Source organism: Chamaea fasciata, unplaced genomic scaffold, assembly GCF_029207755.1.
Source record: "Chamaea fasciata isolate MVZ Bird 193981 ecotype frontalis unplaced genomic scaffold, bChaFas1.0.hap1 SCAF_3, whole genome shotgun sequence".
NCBI lineage: Eukaryota > Metazoa > Chordata > Aves > Passeriformes > Sylviidae > Chamaea > Chamaea fasciata.
Window position 1 is genome coordinate 50,547,530 of NW_027094088.1, and position 20,048 is coordinate 50,567,577.

A 20,048-nucleotide genomic window follows, 5' to 3' on the forward strand; every position below is an offset into this window, starting at 1 on the left:
GTTTTCACCTGTAGTTCTCTACCAGTTTCTTTTGGGATTGAGCAGTACTTTACTCTGTCCTTGTAAATTGCTTTTGGGGCTATTACAAGGAAAGCAGATCTCCTTCATTCCTGACCCTGCTTTTGGAACAGGATTAGTTGCTTGAAATCACTGCAAGCTCTCATTTAACTTTATATATGCTCCTAAGAGCTTTTCTGAGTCAGAGCCTCTAATGATTTTTACAGCAGAAAACTACTTCCCCATAAAGAGCTTAACTGTATGTGCTAATCATCAACATTTTATCACTGTCAAATAATAAGACTACTAAATTTTACTGATGTGTCAGAACTGACAGTTGTGTCATGATAGGGAAACTGACACAGGGAATGTAACCAAAGAACAGTTTGGCCTGAACTTTGTTTTTAAATGGTTTATTCTCAAAATTGTGTTTTGATAGGATTTCTCCCCAAAAAAAGTAGTATTTGGCTTTTTGTCTTGGTATTCCCAAACACTTTTGAAAGTTGTTTAACGAAACCAGAATAATTTTTGCAACAAAAAATGTCAAAGGTCTACCACTGAACTTCTCATGTTACATGAAGATTTGCTTTGACTTAGACCTAGAACTTCAATATTGCAAGCAAACTAAAAAATCTCTTCCTTGCTTGATAGCTGTGCTAATTAAAACTTGACCCATCACATCAAACCAAGTATTATTATGTGCATCAGCTCCATTTAAAACATTGCCCTGTAATCTTACATAAAGACCTTTTTAAAAGACCTTAAGATAGGTTTAACAGTTTATAATTTGAAATCTATGAGATACCAAACAACAATCTTCTCTTTCCTCCAAGCCTTGCTTGCCTGTAAGTCTCTCAGTGTGTTTTTCTGGTGAAAGACCTGAAAACTTTGGTCGGAGGCGTTTGCCATTCCTGTGTCCCCTGTGCAAATTGAAAATCAGTGACGGCCAGAGCAACTCCCAGCATCTCTGTAACAGGAGCACAGCTAAGAATCACCCAATATTATATGTGAGGAACAGGGTTAGGAATAGATATTTCCATGCTAGGCTCTCAGTGTTCAAGTTGAAGTCTTAGGAGCAAGCAGTGCCTTCAGCCAGACTTCAGCTTCTTTGCATGCTGCATTGCACTGCTGATGTTTCTGTACATGTTTCTTTATTGGTTGGATACCTCTTCATGGTTTATTTTTAAGAAGTACTCCTGGGCATTAGTGGAAGTGGAAACTGAGTAGTAAACTAGTTTTGGCCTCAATTTATCATGGCAAAATAAAGGTTGTCTGCCACATTGGTGGAGGAATAATTTGTGTGTTAATAAATTCCTCAGTTATAGCAGGCTGAAATATCTGAGTGTGCTTTTATTCCTAGTAGAAGCACAATGCACCATTTTAATATTCTATTATTTTTTTCCTTCCCATGCTTGGTTTACCAAGTATTCCTTTCAGGACAATAGTGGTGAGCTTGCTGTCCCACCAAGTACTTCTCCAGAACTTATATGACATCTTACTGGAAGAATTTGTGAAAGGCCCATCTAACTTGGAGGAGAAAATGGCAATACAAGTACCAGAAAACAAGTTGGCTGGTTTTCTCAGGTACATCTCCATGCAAAACCTGGCTGTCATCTTTGACTTACTCCTGGACTCCTACAGAACAGCCAGAGAGTTTGACACCAGACCTGGGCTGAAGTGTTTGTTGAAAAAAGTGTCTGGCATTAGTGGAGCTGCCAACTTGTATCGCCAGTCAGCAATGAGCTTCAACATCTACTTCCATGCCTTGATTTGTGCAATCCTGACAAACCAGGAGAACATCACTGCAGAGCAAGTGAAAAAGATCCTCTTTGAGGATGATGAGAGAAGCACAGACTCATCACAGCAGTGTTCTTCAGAAGATGAAGACATTTTTGAAGAAACTGCCCAGGTCAGTCCCCCACGAGGAAAGGAGAAGAGGCAGTGGAGGGCTCGAATCCCATCTTTGAGCGTCCAGCCTGTCAGCAATGCAGACTGGGGATGGCTGATCAAGCGGCTTCACAAGCTCTGCATGGAACTGTGCAACAACTACATCCAAATGCATCTGGACCTGGAGAATAATGTAGAGGAGCCTCCAGTGTTCAAAGGTGATTCTTTCTTCATTTTACCGTCTTTTCACTCAGAAACCTCCACCCCATCAACTGGAGGGCTATCTGGAAAGGACACACCATCAGAAGATGACCGAAGTCAAATCAGGGACCAACTGGGAGAGAGCTTGACACCTCGAGGAGGCAGTGGAGAAATATTGCTGCTACCCCCACCCCTGAGTCCTAAACCAGAGAAAAAAGAGCAAGCCAAGAAAAAAGAATGGTGGGAAAGTGCTGGCAACAAAATCTACACCATAGCCACTGACAAAACCATCTCCAAGTTTATGACAGAATATAAGAAGAGAAAGCAGCAACAGGCCATGACATCCTTCACCAAAGAGGTCAAAGTGGAAAAGAAAGGGGAACTCCTGGGTTCAAGAGGGCCAGACTCACCTGTACTCCAGCGGCCACAACATCTTCTAGATCAAGGTCAGATGAGGCATTCATTCAGTGCTGGTCCAGAGATCCTAAGACAAGAGAAGAGACCCCGTTCAGGGTCCACAGTCAGCTCCCTGAATATATCTATTAGGGATGCAGAGGCCCAGATACAGGTAAGACATTCTTGTAAAAGGCTGATAATAATAGCAATAAATAAAAAGATACCTATATATTTTTTTACATTATTATTATCTTTTTGTTAAATACTGTATTATATAATGAAGTCCTCATGATGAGGACTGAATCTTTCAGGAGCTGGAATTAATAGAAACCTGATTCTGTCCCCTTAAAAGAAAGTCAGTCTTCAGGGAAGTGTCATCAGGCATATACTAATTCAGCTTTCAAGAGTGCTTCTATGACTGGGGCCAAAACTGCTCTTAATCCTGAGAACTGACAACCTACAGCAACTCATTGCTTACTGCTGTGGGCTGTAGCCCACTGAAGGCTTTTGAAAATTCCATGCTGCTTGTCACACTGCCATTGTGTTTAAGAATGGGGTTTTTTATGCATTCCAGAGAAAAATAATGGGTTCTTTTGCTAAACAGAAGCTTGCCATTTGCATGTCCACGTGACCAAATCAGTGAAAGCATCAAATTTGACAGATTTTGTTCACTGTGGGACCAAAAAAAGAAAGGGGTGAGCATGGAACCTGCAATACAAAGTCAAATAATGACTTAGTATTGAATCTGATTTAGGAAGACATGGTGAACATTAAATGAATATTACTGGCTGGCATTACTAAGTCTGCTTCATGAGCCTGCAACCACCAGATACTTTATTTTCTGTCTCAACCACTGGGCTCACCTATTTAGAAAGGTCTTCTAAAGAGGTTTTTTTAAAATCCAATTTCTTTGTAGGCATGGACCAACATGGTGCTGACAGTTCTCAACCAGATTCAGGCTTTGCCAGACCAAACTTTCACAGCCCTGCAGCCAGCAGTGTTTCCCTGTATCAGCCAGCTGACTTGCCATGTGACAGATATCCGTGTCCGCCAGGCAGTGCGGGAATGGCTGGGAAGAGTGGGCCGAGTTTATGATATCATCATTTAAACCAAGCTGTGCTCTGTTGCAAAGGGCAGAAGACATTCAAGGTATACAGCAAAGAAGTACTTGGGGTTCATTAATTGCCTGTTTGCTGGTGATAAATTAAGAAACAACGAGCTTGTCAATTTATATTGTCTATCCATCTGAGATTGTGTGTCCCTCACTCACACTAGCAAAGGAAGCAAAGCATGAGTCTGTTTAGAGGATCTGGCATGACCCCAGAGCTCAGAACCTGTCCATAAGTCATGCTCCTACTAGGAGAGATGATACATTTCATAGTCTTCATTTTAATTCAAATTTGCAACAGTGGGAGCCACCAGAAGCTGCAACAGAACTTCGCACTTGAAATTAGCTGTGAGTGCAACTGTCATGTGGATGTCAAACCAGGTCAGTAAACCTATTTAACTTAGAAAATAAATAAATACAAATCAGTGAAAAGGTGGGGCTATAGGACAATTAAGAAGGTGACATTTTTTAGGGTAATATCTTCCCTTCAAAAATTGTCATGAGAGAGGATAGCCAACTAAAGATTATTGTAGTAACTAAATGTGTGACTCACTGGAGAATATGGAAATTTATTTTGCTCCAAGAAGAGCTTTTGAAGTCACATTTGCAGTAGCCAAATAATCCTAGGTCTAAAACGGGTGAACCAAGCACAGACGACTGATCCTTTCATTGCTCTTACGGAGTATTGGTTGAAGAGAAATGGCACTGTCAAAGTGCCCTCTCTGCAGCACCACCCTGGCTGCCTCTTCACCTATGCCTACAGCTGAGCATTTTGCCACATGGTAATTGCCTCTAAGGACAAAAGGGAAGTTTGTTTTGCTGTTTCCTGTGAAGCTGTAGGGAAGACACATCACAGCAAACACCAGCATGTGACAGTATCCGGCATTCAACTAGGCAGAGCAGAGGTAAAATGTTCCAGTTAAAGTACCACTGCAGCTATTACTCTACTGGAAATTTATGTTTGCTTATGTAGAGCTGCTGTTGCCAGGAACACCCTTATCACCTTTGTTAAATGTAGCCTACACTCCACTTGGAACTGAAGCAAGATGGAAAATGATATGAAAGGGAGGTATATTTCCTGTTTCTCTCTCATTTCTTGTCTGTTGCTGTAAATAGAAAAGGACGGATCCTCATGGAGGTACATGCCCCCTCCATGCAGCACTCCTGTTGGGACTATTGCAATTTGTTGTTATTAGTAAGAGGGAGGAGAAGGGGGGAGGATTGACTATTGTGTTGTCAAATGCACATGTGATGCTTTTCACACTATACAAAGCAAAGGGTTACCTTGCTGCACAGGTTATGTCAGCCCTTGGGACATTTCATCTTGTACTCCCATGCTTTGTCATTTGTTGATTTGTTGATAACTTGTTGAAAATTAGTTGATTTTAATTTTGGGTGACCCTTTAATGCAGTTCTCCCAAGGCTTTTAAAATGTGCATGCCAACTAAATATACAGCTCCAGTCCCTGCTGCAAAGCATCCTAAAAATGTCATCTCTTTATATAAGGCCTGGATTTTGCACAACTAACTGCTTTTAGCATCTTAAACCTGAAAAAACAGAGGGAGCCAAGAAGCTCCACTGAACAGCCATCTCCCAAGCTGCTTTGTTGACGAAGAGTCTGACACTATCCTCCTGCCTTTTCCCTTCATTGACTACTTCCCATTTGTCACCTGCTAGTCTTGTGCAGGGAGTATTTGTCCCATAACTTTCTGTAGTGCCAGTCATGCTGTTTCCCTTTCTTTATAAAAGTTCCCTTTGCTAAATTGTTTAGAAGACATAAAAATTCTGTAAAAACAACTCTTTTCTACCACCTAAACTGATTTTATGAATTACTAATTTAACAATGTTTTCAACTGTCAATTTTCCCGCAACAGTTCTAATACTTCTTCAGGGACAGGTTAGATTATGCTTTGATATCTGGGAGAGTAGTAGCACAGTTTGATTTCTGTTGCCATGTCTTTCTTACACAACTTTAGGTATAGGTAAAGTCTGACTACATTTTTTGTCAAAGTTCTTATTTGGCATTTATACAGAACTGCTTTTAAAGCAGTACATTAATTAGGCAACAGCAGAAATCAGAATAATAAACCATATTCAAAGCAGCCAACTCTGATGATTTTCATTATAAGTGCATTGAATGGATGCAGATCCTTGCTGTACTGATCTAAAACTAAAGCAAATCCCTAAATTATGTAGGGGAAATAAAATTGATAGCAGTACTAGTGAAATCACTCAGGACTACAGAAAAAGTCCTAGAATCTAGGAAACACCATGGTTTTGTATTGCATTGTGGTTGCAATACAAAATCCTTCTGTAAATCAGAAAAAAAAAGTTTTAGGAGTGACAATACCAATACCACCCCTTCCCTCAAGCCCATGAACACAGTATAGCCTAGTGTTACCTGATTAGCCACCATCTTGACCTGAAATATAATTCCATTTTAACTATTTACACTACAAATACCACATTGGAAAACGAGGACAAGTAAATTTGCTACATTGCTGTTGGCCTGTTTTGAACTTCGTCCTTCAAATTATGCACTAAGTGCCCATTGTCACCCTCAGTGCCTCTGCTCATTAACACCCCTCCCTAAAAGGTCATAAGTAACTTTAGTAATTCCAGAAATGTAACTTAGAAGGAGGGAAGAAGGAATATTTGAAGCAGCAGACTTTAGAGTGCAAACTTAAGCATGTGCTGCTCTTCCTTTTCCTTGTGTGTATAAAATGCTAACCAGGTGAGGGGAGTGCCCCATGGCCACTTCAGTAACCACAACCATGAGATGTAGAAGCCGAAGCTTTCTGATGCACCTTCAAAACATAAACAAATTTTAAAAAATAGTTGGTTCATCAGACTCTCAGCAATTTTTCTGCTAGTTTAGCTATAGACATCAGTAAGTCCCAAAGAAGAAGGACTAATAAATATGTGAATTCACCATTTCACAGGACCTGTGTGACCTGTTTCATGGCTCACGACTGCCAGCATGGTATCCTCAGACCTCATAAAGCAAGGTTTAGCCCAAAGGCAAAGTCTGCCAGAGCAGTCCCAGGAAAAGGGGACTGGCATCAGCCTGGCCTGAGCTTCAGAAGGGGAATTCCCAACACTGCACACCCCAGTCATGTCCAGGTACATGTCCATGCCACAGTGGCTTTTCTACTTTCTCCTTGTGAGTGGGGAAGCACCTCAGTCGCAAGCGGTAGTAGTTCTTGCATCCACATGTGTATTCACACGTGTATCCCATTCAGATCCATACTGTTAGCTCTATAACCTCATCCATGGGAGCATATTGGCAGCTTTACTGTTGAACCAAACATCTGAACCTTGAGCAAAGCAGTCTCTCTGCATTACAGCCTTAGCTTGCTCTTTCTCTTTGCCTTGGTTAATGACCACATTCTTCTCTTTTCTTGTCCTTAATTTTTTGTTACATAAATTTGTATAGGAGTTGGGTTTGATTTTTTTTTTAATTGAACTGGCCAATTGCTTTTAAAGATGATTGCCCAGTAACTTTACTCAACTGGAATGCTTTTAAAAAGATGTGGTAGCTTGACATCCTTCTCAGGTACCAGAGCTGTGCCTCTGCTGTTTTTGTCTAATTCACACTGCCCTCTTCAGGGCCACTGCAGCCAGCTGGGCAACGACATGTCATTTTAAAATCTTGGAGGCAGTTGCTAACAGAGAAAGTTGCTGCTGCCCAGCATCAACTACCTTTAAGCACATGAAATAGCTCATCACTGTGCAAATATTTAAAGCTGAGAAAAGCAGAGCACTCATCAGGAAAGCAATCCGTTTCCTACAGAACAGGGGCAGGGTTTGACCCCAACTTACATGGTCTCAGGTCATTGCATATGTTTGCACTTCATTTTCAGAGAGCTATCTACATTAGTAATATGCTTAGCTGCTGTGTTACACAATTGTGTCACACCAGCAATGGTTAACACAGTTATTCTGGTACCTTTCCTGAGCATTCAGCATTACCACCACTATCTCTTGGTTAACATGCCTTCATGTCTTTACTATGTTAAAACAGAGATTTAATACTCTCCTAGGGATAAACACTCATTTGAGAATAACTGACTTAATTTACCATATAGAAAGAATTATTCAGAAAAGATTTACACAGACCTGGGCAATACTTTCCTTGTACAACTCCCAGCACAGGCGACAGAGCTTTTGCCTCATCACAGATGAAAAATTTAAGCCCTCTGCACTGTGGTTTGTTCATGTTAAGGCCAAGCACAGTTTACACTTGTGACTTGTACGGTGCTTCCCATTTCAGTTTGAGCTTCAAGTTTCGTTTATAACTTAAACCTTTATGTAAAATTCACTGACAAAACCTCACTCACCAAAGATAAAACCCCCACCTGTAACTACCATGTGTAATCTTCACCTGTAACTTCATATTGCAGCATCTCAGTGTTGGTATCAGCACTGCAGAGCCCAGCACAACAGTGGCATGAAACGAACTGGCAAACAAATTAGAAAGTAGAGTCCAGCTGTATGTGCTACCTGCACTTCATACCTTTCCTCACAGCTTGGGCCCACACTCAAAGTGCTGAAGCTGTTGAAATCAGTGGAAGTTAAGTAGCTAGGGATCTTCAATACTCAGGACTCCATCCTTGAATCCTTCAATCCCTACGTACGGGTTCACAAGTTCTCAGGAAAGGGGGAGTCCTATAAAGTTCTTTGTGTCACCCTCTCTGCTGCTGTCCTCTATACACCTCCTGCTTGAAAAATTGATGGGAACCAGCACACAGTCCCACACAACACCATACTACATAATTAGAGCCCACACTTTTGCACAGATCCATCCAGCAAGCTGAAGTGGTTTATTTTTTACCTAGCTCATCTGTATAGAAGCCTATTGGGAAATTGTGCCTGTGGTTTGGTTATTGTCACCTTCAGCAATCCATTCGAGAAATGCCATTTCTCAGTGCTAAATTGTTTTTAATTCACAAAAAAAGTGAAGTGCTTCCCTTTTCCCTCCCACTTTTATACTAAGATATGTCTAAGGTGTCTAAGCAGGCTACTTACTCATTACTCCAGTCATAGTAATTTATGGGAAGACCTGTGCACAGGGCTCATTGTGGTATATGACATAAAATAGGTTTTTTTCAGTTGCTGATCATTCTGCAATTGTTAAAGAAGTAAGATGATACCATCAATTTGCCAAAAGAAGTTTGTCTTCTTTTAGTGTAAAGGACCAATTTACCATTGCACATAAGCACAAATTTTGGATGTTATGCAATGTAGATAAAAGCATGTGGCAGCTAGCGATCCCTCTTCAAAGAACCTCCCTAATTTGAGCGGCGTTTCTATAGGGATATCACCAAAGGGTCTCAGCAGCCCTCACCAGCAACATGCCAGGGACTCCAGAAGTTGTACAAATGCAAGGAAGAAGTCATTTCGACTAATTCCCTCAGAACACATACTTTATATGTGACACTAATAAGATACTAGACAAACAGTTTTATGCCAAACATGCAGTGCTGGCTTTTTAAAAAGAGAAAACGAAAACACACATGACTTAAGTGTGCATCAGTCTTTTCACTTAGTGCTCAGAGGACTCCAAGCTGAAAACTAAAAGCAGAGGGAAGAAGAAATGCCCTAATTCTGTGGATATTAGTGGAGCTACACTGTATGATCCTGGATTAATGCAATAATGAGCTCGCCTGTGGAACCAGATCCCTCAAATTCCAATTTTTGGCAAAATCACAAGTTGAGGTTTTCGTAGTCTACACTGCCACATTGAATCAGGGAGCTGAGTTTATGGAATGCATTTTTGGTTAAGAAACATGGCAACAGGATTTATTCAATCCTTTTACCCCAACATCCCAGTTTTCAAAAGGTAGTTTATGTACTTCAATAAATTTTGTCTGACCTCCATGGAGCATCAGGGCCCTGTTTCCTGTCCATGTGTTTGGTCCATCTGGGCTGTGGTGAAGTGCCACACTTCCACAAGCAGCAAGCTGCAGCGAGAGAGCTGAGCTGGCAGACAGGCACAGGTACACAGGTTCAAGCAAGGGACAAATAACTCCTCCACAATCAGGCTGTGACTCCTGAGCCCCCCACTCTGCAGGGAAAGACATGACTTGATATCAAAGGGAGAACAGCCAGGAAGGGCAGAGTGTGGTGATAGAGCCCTGTAATGCACACTGTTTGCTAGAGCAGATGGGAGCAAGAGGTTGAAGGTGTGCAGTGACAACAGCAAGAACCTTCTTTCAGTTCCCCCCACTTTCTCTTCTCTGCCTCTTTTCCCCTTCTCCCCTTTTGTCATTTTTGTGAGACTGCAAATATACTTCTATGGGCCCTTCAACCAGAACTGAAAGCAAGCCAAAGGGAGTGGACACTCCATTTCACCAAAGATCTAAGTCTTTTCTGTTTGAAAATTAAAAAATAAAATAAAAAATCAAATTTTATTTCCATTATGATGGCTGCCAGAGGAAGCATTTTACCACAAAAGATGATTCCCAGGACTTAATCTCTCTAGCTGTATATTCAGGAGGAGCCAATAGTACTTCTTAAGAGAGACTATAAATTACCTTGACAAACAAGTGCTTACATTGGGTGTACCTTCTGCTGAGTGCTTACCTATCTGCGATTCCTTGGTCTCATCCATGTTTCCTCCCTCTACCTTTCTGCTCTTCTTTAGAAGAACAATTCCCCATGTCCACCACGTCCTGTTGTGCCGCTAGCTTTGTATGGTCCTTGGGTGTCCAGTGGTTGGGCAGTCACTGTCAGCTGGCTTGCAAATTGTATTTTGTGTATATTTTATTCTGATTGAATTCTGAAATGGAAATATTTTAAAACAAAAAGTATAAACTATTTATGTTGCTTGTGTTGTAGAATAAAGATGCAAATGCAAAATAAATTATGCTTTGGTTGTGTCTAATGAAAGTTATTGTGCAGTTCCTGATGAAGCAAAGAAACAGAGCAGAGAAAGAGCCTGAAATACTCTTGGTATGTACAAGCAGGAACTGCAGTTTTCATGGATGACCTTGGGAATTTAATCACTCTGAACTGCTACGTGTTTTTGATGGAAACTGAGATCTGAACAGTCACAAATTACTCCTACAGCACTTCTAGCCAGTGTCTGGGTTTGTCAGGTGGAGAAGGATGAAGCTACTGAGATAGTTAAATGTACAAGTAGATGCCATGCAGAATTTTGATGCATCTGGACAAGAAACATTTCTCCCTCCATTTAAATGAGAATACTCTTGGCTCTGATTTCATTAGAGATGGGTTGCTCAGAGCTCTCTTTCACAGCCAGACTTTTGTTGGGTTTTTAAGCTAGGCATCCCCTGACCACAGACAGTTTAGATAGCACTGATCAGGTGTTCCCAGTACACAGGTGCACAGATGCTGCTGATGCCTGTAAACAAAATACCCCTTTATTCAATTACTCACACGTCTCTGTCAGGTCCACGGATTTTTGGATTCTTGGGCTCTGATACCTTCTGGGCCACAGCTGGGGTTGACCCCCCTTGGAGTGCCAGGAGGACTGGGGGGCAGGAGCTGGGTGTTCCTCTGGTCCAGGGGGGATTTTCAGATGCCTCACTGTTCCATCTGGGTCGCCAGAAACTGATGCCTTGGGAAGGCTGACCTGAAACAGAGACTGGACAGAGCCTAAGAGAATAAAGTAGATATTTATTGAAAGGCCTTTAAGGGTACACCTTGGGCAGCACAAGAGTCTGACCAGGGCTACACCCAAGGTGGACTTAAAATGCTCACAAAACAGACCCTCGGTCTCAAGGTCTCACACTTTTATAAGTTTTAGTCCATTTGCATATTGGGGTTTAATTGTCCAATTACAGCTTCGGGTTGTGAAGACTCATCCTTCTTGTTTTCTTTCTTCAGTCCCCTGTTGCTTATGCTTTTGGGCCTGAAACTTGTACTCGTTGACCTTGGTCTTCAGTAGGAAAAGGATTTGTTTTGTCTACCTAGTCTATGAAGAGAGCTTACTAACACTTAATATGAAGCTCAGAACTATACCCCTAGGCAGCACAGAATCTGAAAAGCATGAAAGCTAAAACTGAAGGCATCACTGCAATGTTTCATTCTGCTGAAAAGAGAGTTCAGCAAGGGCTCTCCCTCACCTACACCCCTCTTTTGGTTAAAGTCAAATCAAAGATTTCTCGTGTTGAAGAAAAATCTTTAATTTAATGAAAATAATAAATACCTTTACAGCAGTCACTCCTGCTTCTGTATGCAGCCAAAATTTAGGTAGTGAAGGAGAAAGGGCTTGCCAGTGTCCCTCCCTGTCAAGGGAATTGCCATGGGCTTCCTGAAAGCAGGAGTGTTTCAGTGACAAGACATAGCATCATAGCATCATACAGTAAACCTTAGGATACACCTCTCTGTGGTCAGGGATGCTTCCCACAGCCCAAAAGCAAGTTTTCCATATAATCTCAAGAGGGAAAATGCAGCCAGATTTCCACCTGGCCTCTCTGGGGTCTCTGGGCATGGGCTCCCATACACTGAAGCAACATAAGGTCTGGCCCTCGCTCATTGTTACATAACAGCCTCATCAGCATGAAGGTTAAGAACAGATTACAAAGCAACCAAATGAGGTTGTGATGCTTTAATAATCTTACACACTTCTGCCAAAAGAGAGTGTGTTAAATCCCAACCATCAGATCTAATTTCATTCCAGGGACTACCTTCTGCTGCTCCACACATCTCATTTAGATCCCATTAGAAAGATTTTCATTTCCTCCTAAACATCATTCTGCAATGTGAAACAGCAACAGAGTAAATACAGAAAGTAATGCTTCACTATTCCACTCACTCCTTACGTGTACAAATTCCCAGTTGCCTTCCCACTAATGCTGGGGTCAGGCTAGCATGGCTTTTGCTGCCACTATACTTATCTTGAAGACACTTGGTCTTGTGCTTCTGTTGAGGAGCAGAGTGTTAAGAACACTTGCCAAGGAAAATAGCTGTCAACAAATACTTTAAAAAACAGTAAAGAAAATTTTAAAAGGGGCTAAACAGACACACCATTGAATCTCGGACATCATCTTCGTTTCAGTGGATTCACTAAACTCATTCATTTTTTCACAGTGTAGGTTTATCACTGGCTACACTGTATTAATCTATGTTAAACTAAATGTTAAAAGCTCCCCTGATACCAACACAGACTAATTGTTTCTGAATTGCTATTTTCGGACAGGGTGCCAAAGGAGTGCCCAGTGTCAGTGTCACTACTACCATTTTACAGGTGGGATGAACAACTGAGCGAGTAAAAAATTTGTCCTTGATCTCAAAATGGCCCAAAGTATCTAAACACATGCCTCTTGCTTATCCCAAAGTTGTAGATCTGTGAGATAATCTGGCAAGAGAGGGGGGGAAAAAAAAAAAAAAACCACCCAAACAAAAAAAACAACAGCAAAGACAGTTTATAGGAGGAATACAGAAAGGCAAACTAGAGATACCAGCGGGTACTTCAGGTACAAGACAAAAGGGAAACACACTTTGGATGTAACAGTTAATGCACAATAAGGTTGCATAGGAGACCACTGTTGTGTCCATACCCCCAAACACTGAGGTAAGAACGGGACAATAATTCCAGTAAGCTTGTTGGAAGCATGCTCTCTCCAGGACAGATACTTCCTGATCATGTTTTCCAGAGGAAGAAACCTTTTGGTTCACTGAGCAAACCTGTGGCAGAAGTTGGAAGAAGAAATAGAATGAGGCCGGGATTCTGTCCACAGAGCTATGTGAAATGCAGGGTGATCTCTGATTTTGGAGCTTTTGGCAAAGAAGCTAGCATCAGGATAAACCTCTTAACATCTAATATCACTGTAAACAAACACAAATTGAAGTCTTTATCCAAATGCGTGACCGTGTCCTAAAAGAGTGCAGTCAGTATCCAGATTTCAAAACTCAACAGAATTCAAAATAAATCAGAACAATTTAGATGTAAGCACAGGTCAGCTAGGTCCTACTCTTATACTGAAAGAAAAAAAAAAAAAAAAAAAAGGGGGGGGGAGAAGAAAGACCAAACCCAACATATTAGCCAGGCTGCATGTGCAATTTTCTGACCATTGATAGAAATCCATAATAATTAATTTGTTTAATTTTTTTGTTTGTTTATACAAGAGATTTGTACTTTTATCTACACTGTAATTGCTGGGAAATCTGTATCCATAAAGGAGAGACAACACTCCTGGTTTGCCAGCTCTGAGAAAATATGCCCAACCTGAAATATTTTTGTTCGCTGTGGTTGTGACCACTTCTGTTCTCTTATGTTCATTCCCTACTCGGTCAAACAAAGTTACTTAAAATAATGTGGAATACTTTTCTGCATAGCATCTATAAATTATTTACTATGTTTTTTAATGTTACATCATATTCCCAGCAGACCACTTTGTACTTCAAATCAGGTTCTTTGTGCCAAAGATTACAGGGAGACAAAAAGATCAAAATAAAACCAGATAAGATGCTATACTGAAATCTATCCCTGTAAGTAATTTTGTCTAGGAGGCCAAAAAAGACAAATCTTCAAGCCTGGGAAACAATAATGCCAAACATAATGAGAAAGTGAAAAATGGTTTTGAAAAGGTATTGCAGTAACTCGTGCGAGGAGGGGAAGGTGACAAGGTTCTTGGTTGGTTTGTTTATTTGCAAAAACAATTCATTGTCCCTTGAGAAAACAGAGGAATCATTTTCTGGGTAGAATTGCAATGGTGGCACCACAAGCACAAGGGCCCTGACAGAAATGTTCTTTTAAAATCCCAGCTGCAGGGATGGTCACCAGAGCAGATCTTACATCTCCCTTGTATACATTATCTTTTCTTTTAAAAGGACATTAAATAATTGAGTATCTCAATGCAGGGTATTGTGACCAGCCCCAAACCCAAAGGAATAAAGATTATTAGTTTGCAAAGCCAGGCATGAAGGTTGGGAAAAAAAAAAAAAAAAAAAAAAAAAAAAAGGAAATATTTTAATCTAGTTTGCTAATTTTTTCTCAAATATTTTCAATTTTTTAGGTAGAGCTGTGCTGAAAGTAGGGCAAGGATGACCACTACTGAGGGTCTGTTGGGATTGTGGGGTATGTAGGGTATGCTGTGTTGTTCTAGACAACGTCACAGATTTGCAGTGACGTGGAAGAAAAACAGGATGAGAAAAAGGAGCCTGGGGCAGGGCACAAGTGCCAAACTACATCACTTTGAGTGTCTCTTTTAGAGCCTGAGCCATCAAACCAAGGTAGTTTGGCTGGACAAGCATCCCTCTCTCAAGAAAGCTACACCCTGCACATAGCAAAAAGTAATTGTTGGAGTCAAATAAAGTTAAAAAAAAAAACCTCAAACGCTGAAGAGCAACATCAGAATGTAAATGCCTCTAACCAGTCAGGTCTAGAGCTGCCCCTACAACCTGGGCACATTGTAAATGCTCATCCCTACAGACCCCATTGTCCTTCAACAGCCACCTGGATCCCCCTGCTGTTAACACACCAAGTCACTTGACACTGAGAGTGTGAGGAGGATATGCCTGGAAAAAGGGGTGAGAATCCCCATCTTGTAGCAGAATGAAATAATTGCCTCAGATGTTCTTTTCACAACTGATTTCCATTGTCCAAGGGTATCTGCTCCAAGCAAAACTTACATTTTCCTCAAAGAGAAAATCAACACTAATCCAGCCTGGCCTCAGGCTTTCCCCTCTGTAAAACTCTGAGTGACCCTGAAGCTTCAAACAGGAACAACATTTTGCACAGCAGCATCAATGCAGCCCATGCAGGCAGGACTGGAATGCACCACAGGAAAGACACCCTCTTCCCATTCCCTATCCAGAAGTGGGTCACTGCAGTGGATATTTTCTCAATACTCTCTCAAATGATAATATAGTCTCCTGAATTAAGAGCTGCACATATGGAAAAACTGTTCAGATCATTCATTCAACCACACCAAGTCCTAGAGCAGAATCTTCTTTACATTTTGCTACGGTTTTGACCCTTCTCGTACAATCCCTCACCTCAACATCAGCTTACTGCAGAGGGCACTATCACATACCTCTATACATCTTAACATCAGCACACCATTTTTGGGCTGCAGTTTGCATTTCCTAACTGAAAACCTGGCCTGTTAGTTATAAAGCTGCCCATGCTGAGTAGTGGTTCTCAGCAGCTCAAGTCTCCAGGTATTTCTAATGTGCAATTATTCTCCTCTAAACATTCACACATCCCTCAGACAGGATATGTTTTTCATGACGGGTTTGCTATGCCACTTCCTCCTGCCAGGCTAAGCCTCTCGTTTTAAGAAAACACACTTAAAGCCTTTGCTTTTGTATCCATGGTTTTCTATGGAGGGTATTGCATGGCACCTTGCCTATTCTAATACCACGACCCTTTCATTTCCAATCCCCTGGCATACTTTGCACTTGCATCTATGTAAGCTCTCATGTCCCCAGCCTGAGGAAACTCTGGCAGTGCCTTTACCCCACTGTCCCAAGTGTTCTTATCCTTATGACCTTGCACAGGTCAATTCTGAAATGTTTTTACATTGGAAACGTCTGCCAGTTGTGTTTAACTCTCTTTCCCTTTCACTCTCTGCCTCCTGATGTTTTATTTTTCCAGTCTATAGCACCATTTTAAGAGCTGTTCAGCCTTTCCCTCACAGTTTTTAGCAGGTAACTTCAGCACCTACAAGGGTAATGGCTTTTTACTTACCCAGCAGACATTGCCTGCTAACACACCAGCAGCACAAGGCACGGTAGCCAGTCAGCACAAGCAGCACAGGCACTGCACACAGAGTGACGCAATGGATGCAAGTGGCACCATAAAGCAAAAAGCACAGAGTCTGAGCAGCTCCCACAGGGCCACGCAGCACCTGCTGCACCAACAGGACACCCCAAGGAGGAGGGCGCCTGCCTGGGAATCCCTCACGTCCCACCTGACTGGTGGGGAGAAGTTTTCCCTTTTTTCTGCCCTCTCAGGTACCATTTATTAACATTTATTATCATGCATTTCAGGCTGACCTGCCTTTGCTCATACCCTAACATCTACTGCAATTTTGCTGGCCAGTTGAACCATTGACGAGTGCATTTGAGAAAATAAAGTTGTCACATCTGCAGATTTGGGGCCTTTTTTATATACAAGGTATTTTAAATGCATTTCATTTCTATAGCAAAATTTATTCTAAAGGTTGCAGGAGGCTGTGAATCTTCTCCATAAGTTTGAAGCAGAAATGTTTAGATTCAAATCAGCAGAATAAACTTCAGGATGTGAAGTCTGAATTGGAACTGTACACAAAATGTGTTTTATTTCAAGCAAAACAGCACAAAATTACTCAAAGCTTTTCTGTTGATGTTCTGTTAAATAATACAGTTCATATGGATTCAGAAGTCCACAGACAGTTTCCCTCCTGTCCAGAAGGTCAAAGGCCAAGGTTGGCCTTTCCCCAGCAACTGACAACAACACTGAACAAGTGTATCCTGATTTTTCAAATGTTTCAAGAATTTTAATAATAGCAAATGAAGAGTTACAGATTCATTGTTAATGATGGGCAATATCAGGGCCTCTCTAAGTCTGTAATCAGAGACAATAACATATAAGAGGGTATGTTAATAACTACAGTTGTGCTGCGGAGCCGCATCTGGCTTTAAAGAGACGACAAAGGACTTAGAAGTTAATTTGCACTTTTTCCACTCTGATGAAGAACTGAGCTAGTTTTAGAAGCTAGAAGGGCTATTGCTTCTCCAACAGTGCTCTCTTGACACTGGTTCTATGCAAAAATATCAGAAAGAATAATTCCTTTGGAATCTAAAGATAATAGATTTTTGGCAGCAGATGATGCCAACTTAATCTGGCTATATAAATATATGATCATTCTTTTGTATAAAATCTACTGTGTTAGGAACAAGTAGTGACACAGACTGCTGTACTCGGATACAGTCTCAAGAGATTTCATTCAGGGATTCACAATATTCTAGAAGAAAATTGCATCAGTTTGAACAAAAAATTGAACACAAGACTGCAGATATGTTGAGAGTTCCTTATCTAAGGCCTGCCCAGCACTACATAAGGTCAACCACCAGGGTAAGCAACATCAAATACAATGAGCAATAACATAAATCTTAAAAGTTTACTTTTAAAAGCTCACCTGAAGGTTAACCACATATTCACATTTCTCCTTAGAAGTTTGTTTCCCTATATTGGTGTCATGGTTTAGGAACAGTACTCCCCAATTTATTGTTTCGCACTGAAACTCCAAGCTACACACCACTTGCTCACCCACCCCCTTTTCCCCTTTTCCCCTCTCAGAGGATTTGAGAGGAGAATTGGAGCCACAAAAGGCAAAGATCATGGGTTGAGATAAGAACCATTTACTAGAAACAGCAGTGAGATAAGAAAATGAACAATATTAATAATGGTGTACAAAAGAGAGAGTGTGGAGCTTGACCCAACTGCAGCCATGCCACTCAAAATTGTTTCTTTTCAGAATATCATCCTTATAAAGTAGAAAAATGCTTCATTTCTCACTAAGCTTCTGGTAACACTTCTAAAAGCAAATGCAACACAAAGCAAAATGTGGGCAGCTGGTCCTTCAAAAATGCTGAAAAAATCCAAATCACCAAAAACCCAACCAGAACACCAACCCCTCCTACACTCCCTTCCCACTAAACAGTTTCTCTAGTTTGGCTAAATAGGAATGAAATGCCCTACCGTGTGTGCTGGCAGATATGCACTCTTAAATAAAGTGGCAGATTTTTCTCTTAAATAGGAGAAAACAAGAATTCATGGTAAGGGTGACCAAATGTAAATGAAGGGGATAAAACCTAGATCGACAGAAATTACAAAAGAATACATTATAAAACCCCGTAGTTCTAGACAGTATCCTCAGGTGGATACTGCTCAGCCACCAACACTCTGCCATGACCACAGAACTTTTCAGGTATTGTCACACTCACAGAACTTCGAGGGACATTCTGTTGGAGGCAGCAGCCTGAGGTCTCTCCCAGTGCTCTCTCTAATGACTTTGTTTTCAGCTGCCCATCTGCATCACAAGGATCTGGGATCAACAGCTCAGCAGTACCTCCTGCTGCTCCCTGCTCCGAGGGACAGCAACAGTGTGCACATATTTTGTAGCAGAATCTCCCTGCCTCTGTTTCTACAGGCTCTGAGGACCTCCACCCTGTCCTCAAACACTGCTCTCCAGAACTATGGCAGAGCTGTGGCAGCTTGTGCCTATCCTTTGAAGTAACAGTGGGTTTAGTTTGGTGGGGAAAGGAGAATGCTCTTCAGAAGGTGTTTTGTTTTAGAAAAAAAGAGTATTGATTATTTAAAAAGAAGAAAAAGTAAAGCTAAAATCTCGATATAATGAAAATTTATTAGGAAAAAAAAAAAAAAGAGTACAAAACAGAATTTCTTAATTACCCAAGTGAGAGCAAACGGACAGAAGCCAACACCACCCCCACCTGAAGGGCTCCTGGTGAATCTACACCTGCCAACACAGGACTGCTAACAGTGGAACACCTCACTCACTAAAATTCTAGTTTTGCATTATTCAGATTAACCCTCATACCATCCCTCACTGCATCACAGTCATTCAATCAGGGAAGTTTCACCACCACCTGTGGGCAGCAGCAAAAGAAACTGGGGGAAGAAAGAATCAAGAAACTTGAAAGGTTGTCTAAGGCACTGTGGGTATTGTGTTCCCTACCGATATTAGTGGCAATATAGCCTAGAATTACACTGCAGGCCTCGAACATCTCAGCAAATCAGAGAGATGAATAATTTATGACAGTTTGAGCTTCAAACTGAGGACCGTGGAGGCACCTATTTTCTGCAGTGGCTTCCTCAGAAAGTCTCTCCCTGCTTCTCTGCTATGACATTGGAAGTGATAATATCAACACGACCTCAGTTAAAAATATCATGTTGGCATTGTTTCACAAACCTTTAACAACCTTTAATCAAAGTCAGTGGTACCATTCCATGTCAGCTATTTTCTCCAGATTGTTTGACCAGGCAAATTCTAGATCAAACTATTTCAAAAAACAAAGCCAGTGGAGGAGAAGGGTAGGACATTTTGTCCATGTCAAGATCTGATGATCCCTGAATTCAACCCACACTGCAAAGTGGCAAGCCTGACATCTGGCCAAGGGCTTGGAATTAAGGATGAACCTCTTTGCTCCAGCTTTCACATTACAGCATGCCCCATGCTATGATGGTATTTATGTACTCGGTGTGAGAAGGGAAAATAAGTGTCAGTGAGCCCCACAGGAGTGGCAGAAATCTGCAACAGATTTGCCATCACAAACCCAGTCTTGAATGGCTCTCTTTCAGTTCTGCACAAGAGCAGATCTGCTCTACAAAGGCAGTGCAGCAAATGGGCACCTGACCCCTGGCAGCAGAAAGAGGGTATCCCAGTCACGCTCACTAATCTTGCTGCTGGGTCCACTGATGATATAAAAAGCCAGAGGGACAATCATTACTCTATATTCTAATTACCTGCCTGACAAAAGGCAC

At 41.4% G+C, this 20,048-nt stretch overlaps 1 protein-coding gene across 5 annotated transcripts in view; it reads left to right on the forward strand.

The window, feature by feature from the left end:
- Positions 1–10,194, forward strand: part of ARFGEF3 (ARFGEF family member 3) — an 86,231-nt gene extending 76,037 nt beyond the window's left edge. For 3 of the 5 annotated variants that reach the window (XM_066178959.1, XM_066178957.1, XM_066178960.1), the window contains 2 exons: positions 1,423–2,653; positions 3,398–10,194. In XM_066178959.1, coding sequence (XP_066035056.1) covers positions 1,423–2,653; positions 3,398–3,589 — 1,423 coding nt within the window. In that variant the 3' untranslated portion in view covers positions 3,590–10,194. The remainder of the gene's footprint in view (positions 1–1,422; positions 2,654–3,397) is intronic. The other 2 variants (XR_010720016.1, XM_066178958.1) reach the window with 2 other exon arrangements.
- The last annotated feature ends 9,854 nt before the right edge of the window (positions 10,195–20,048 follow it).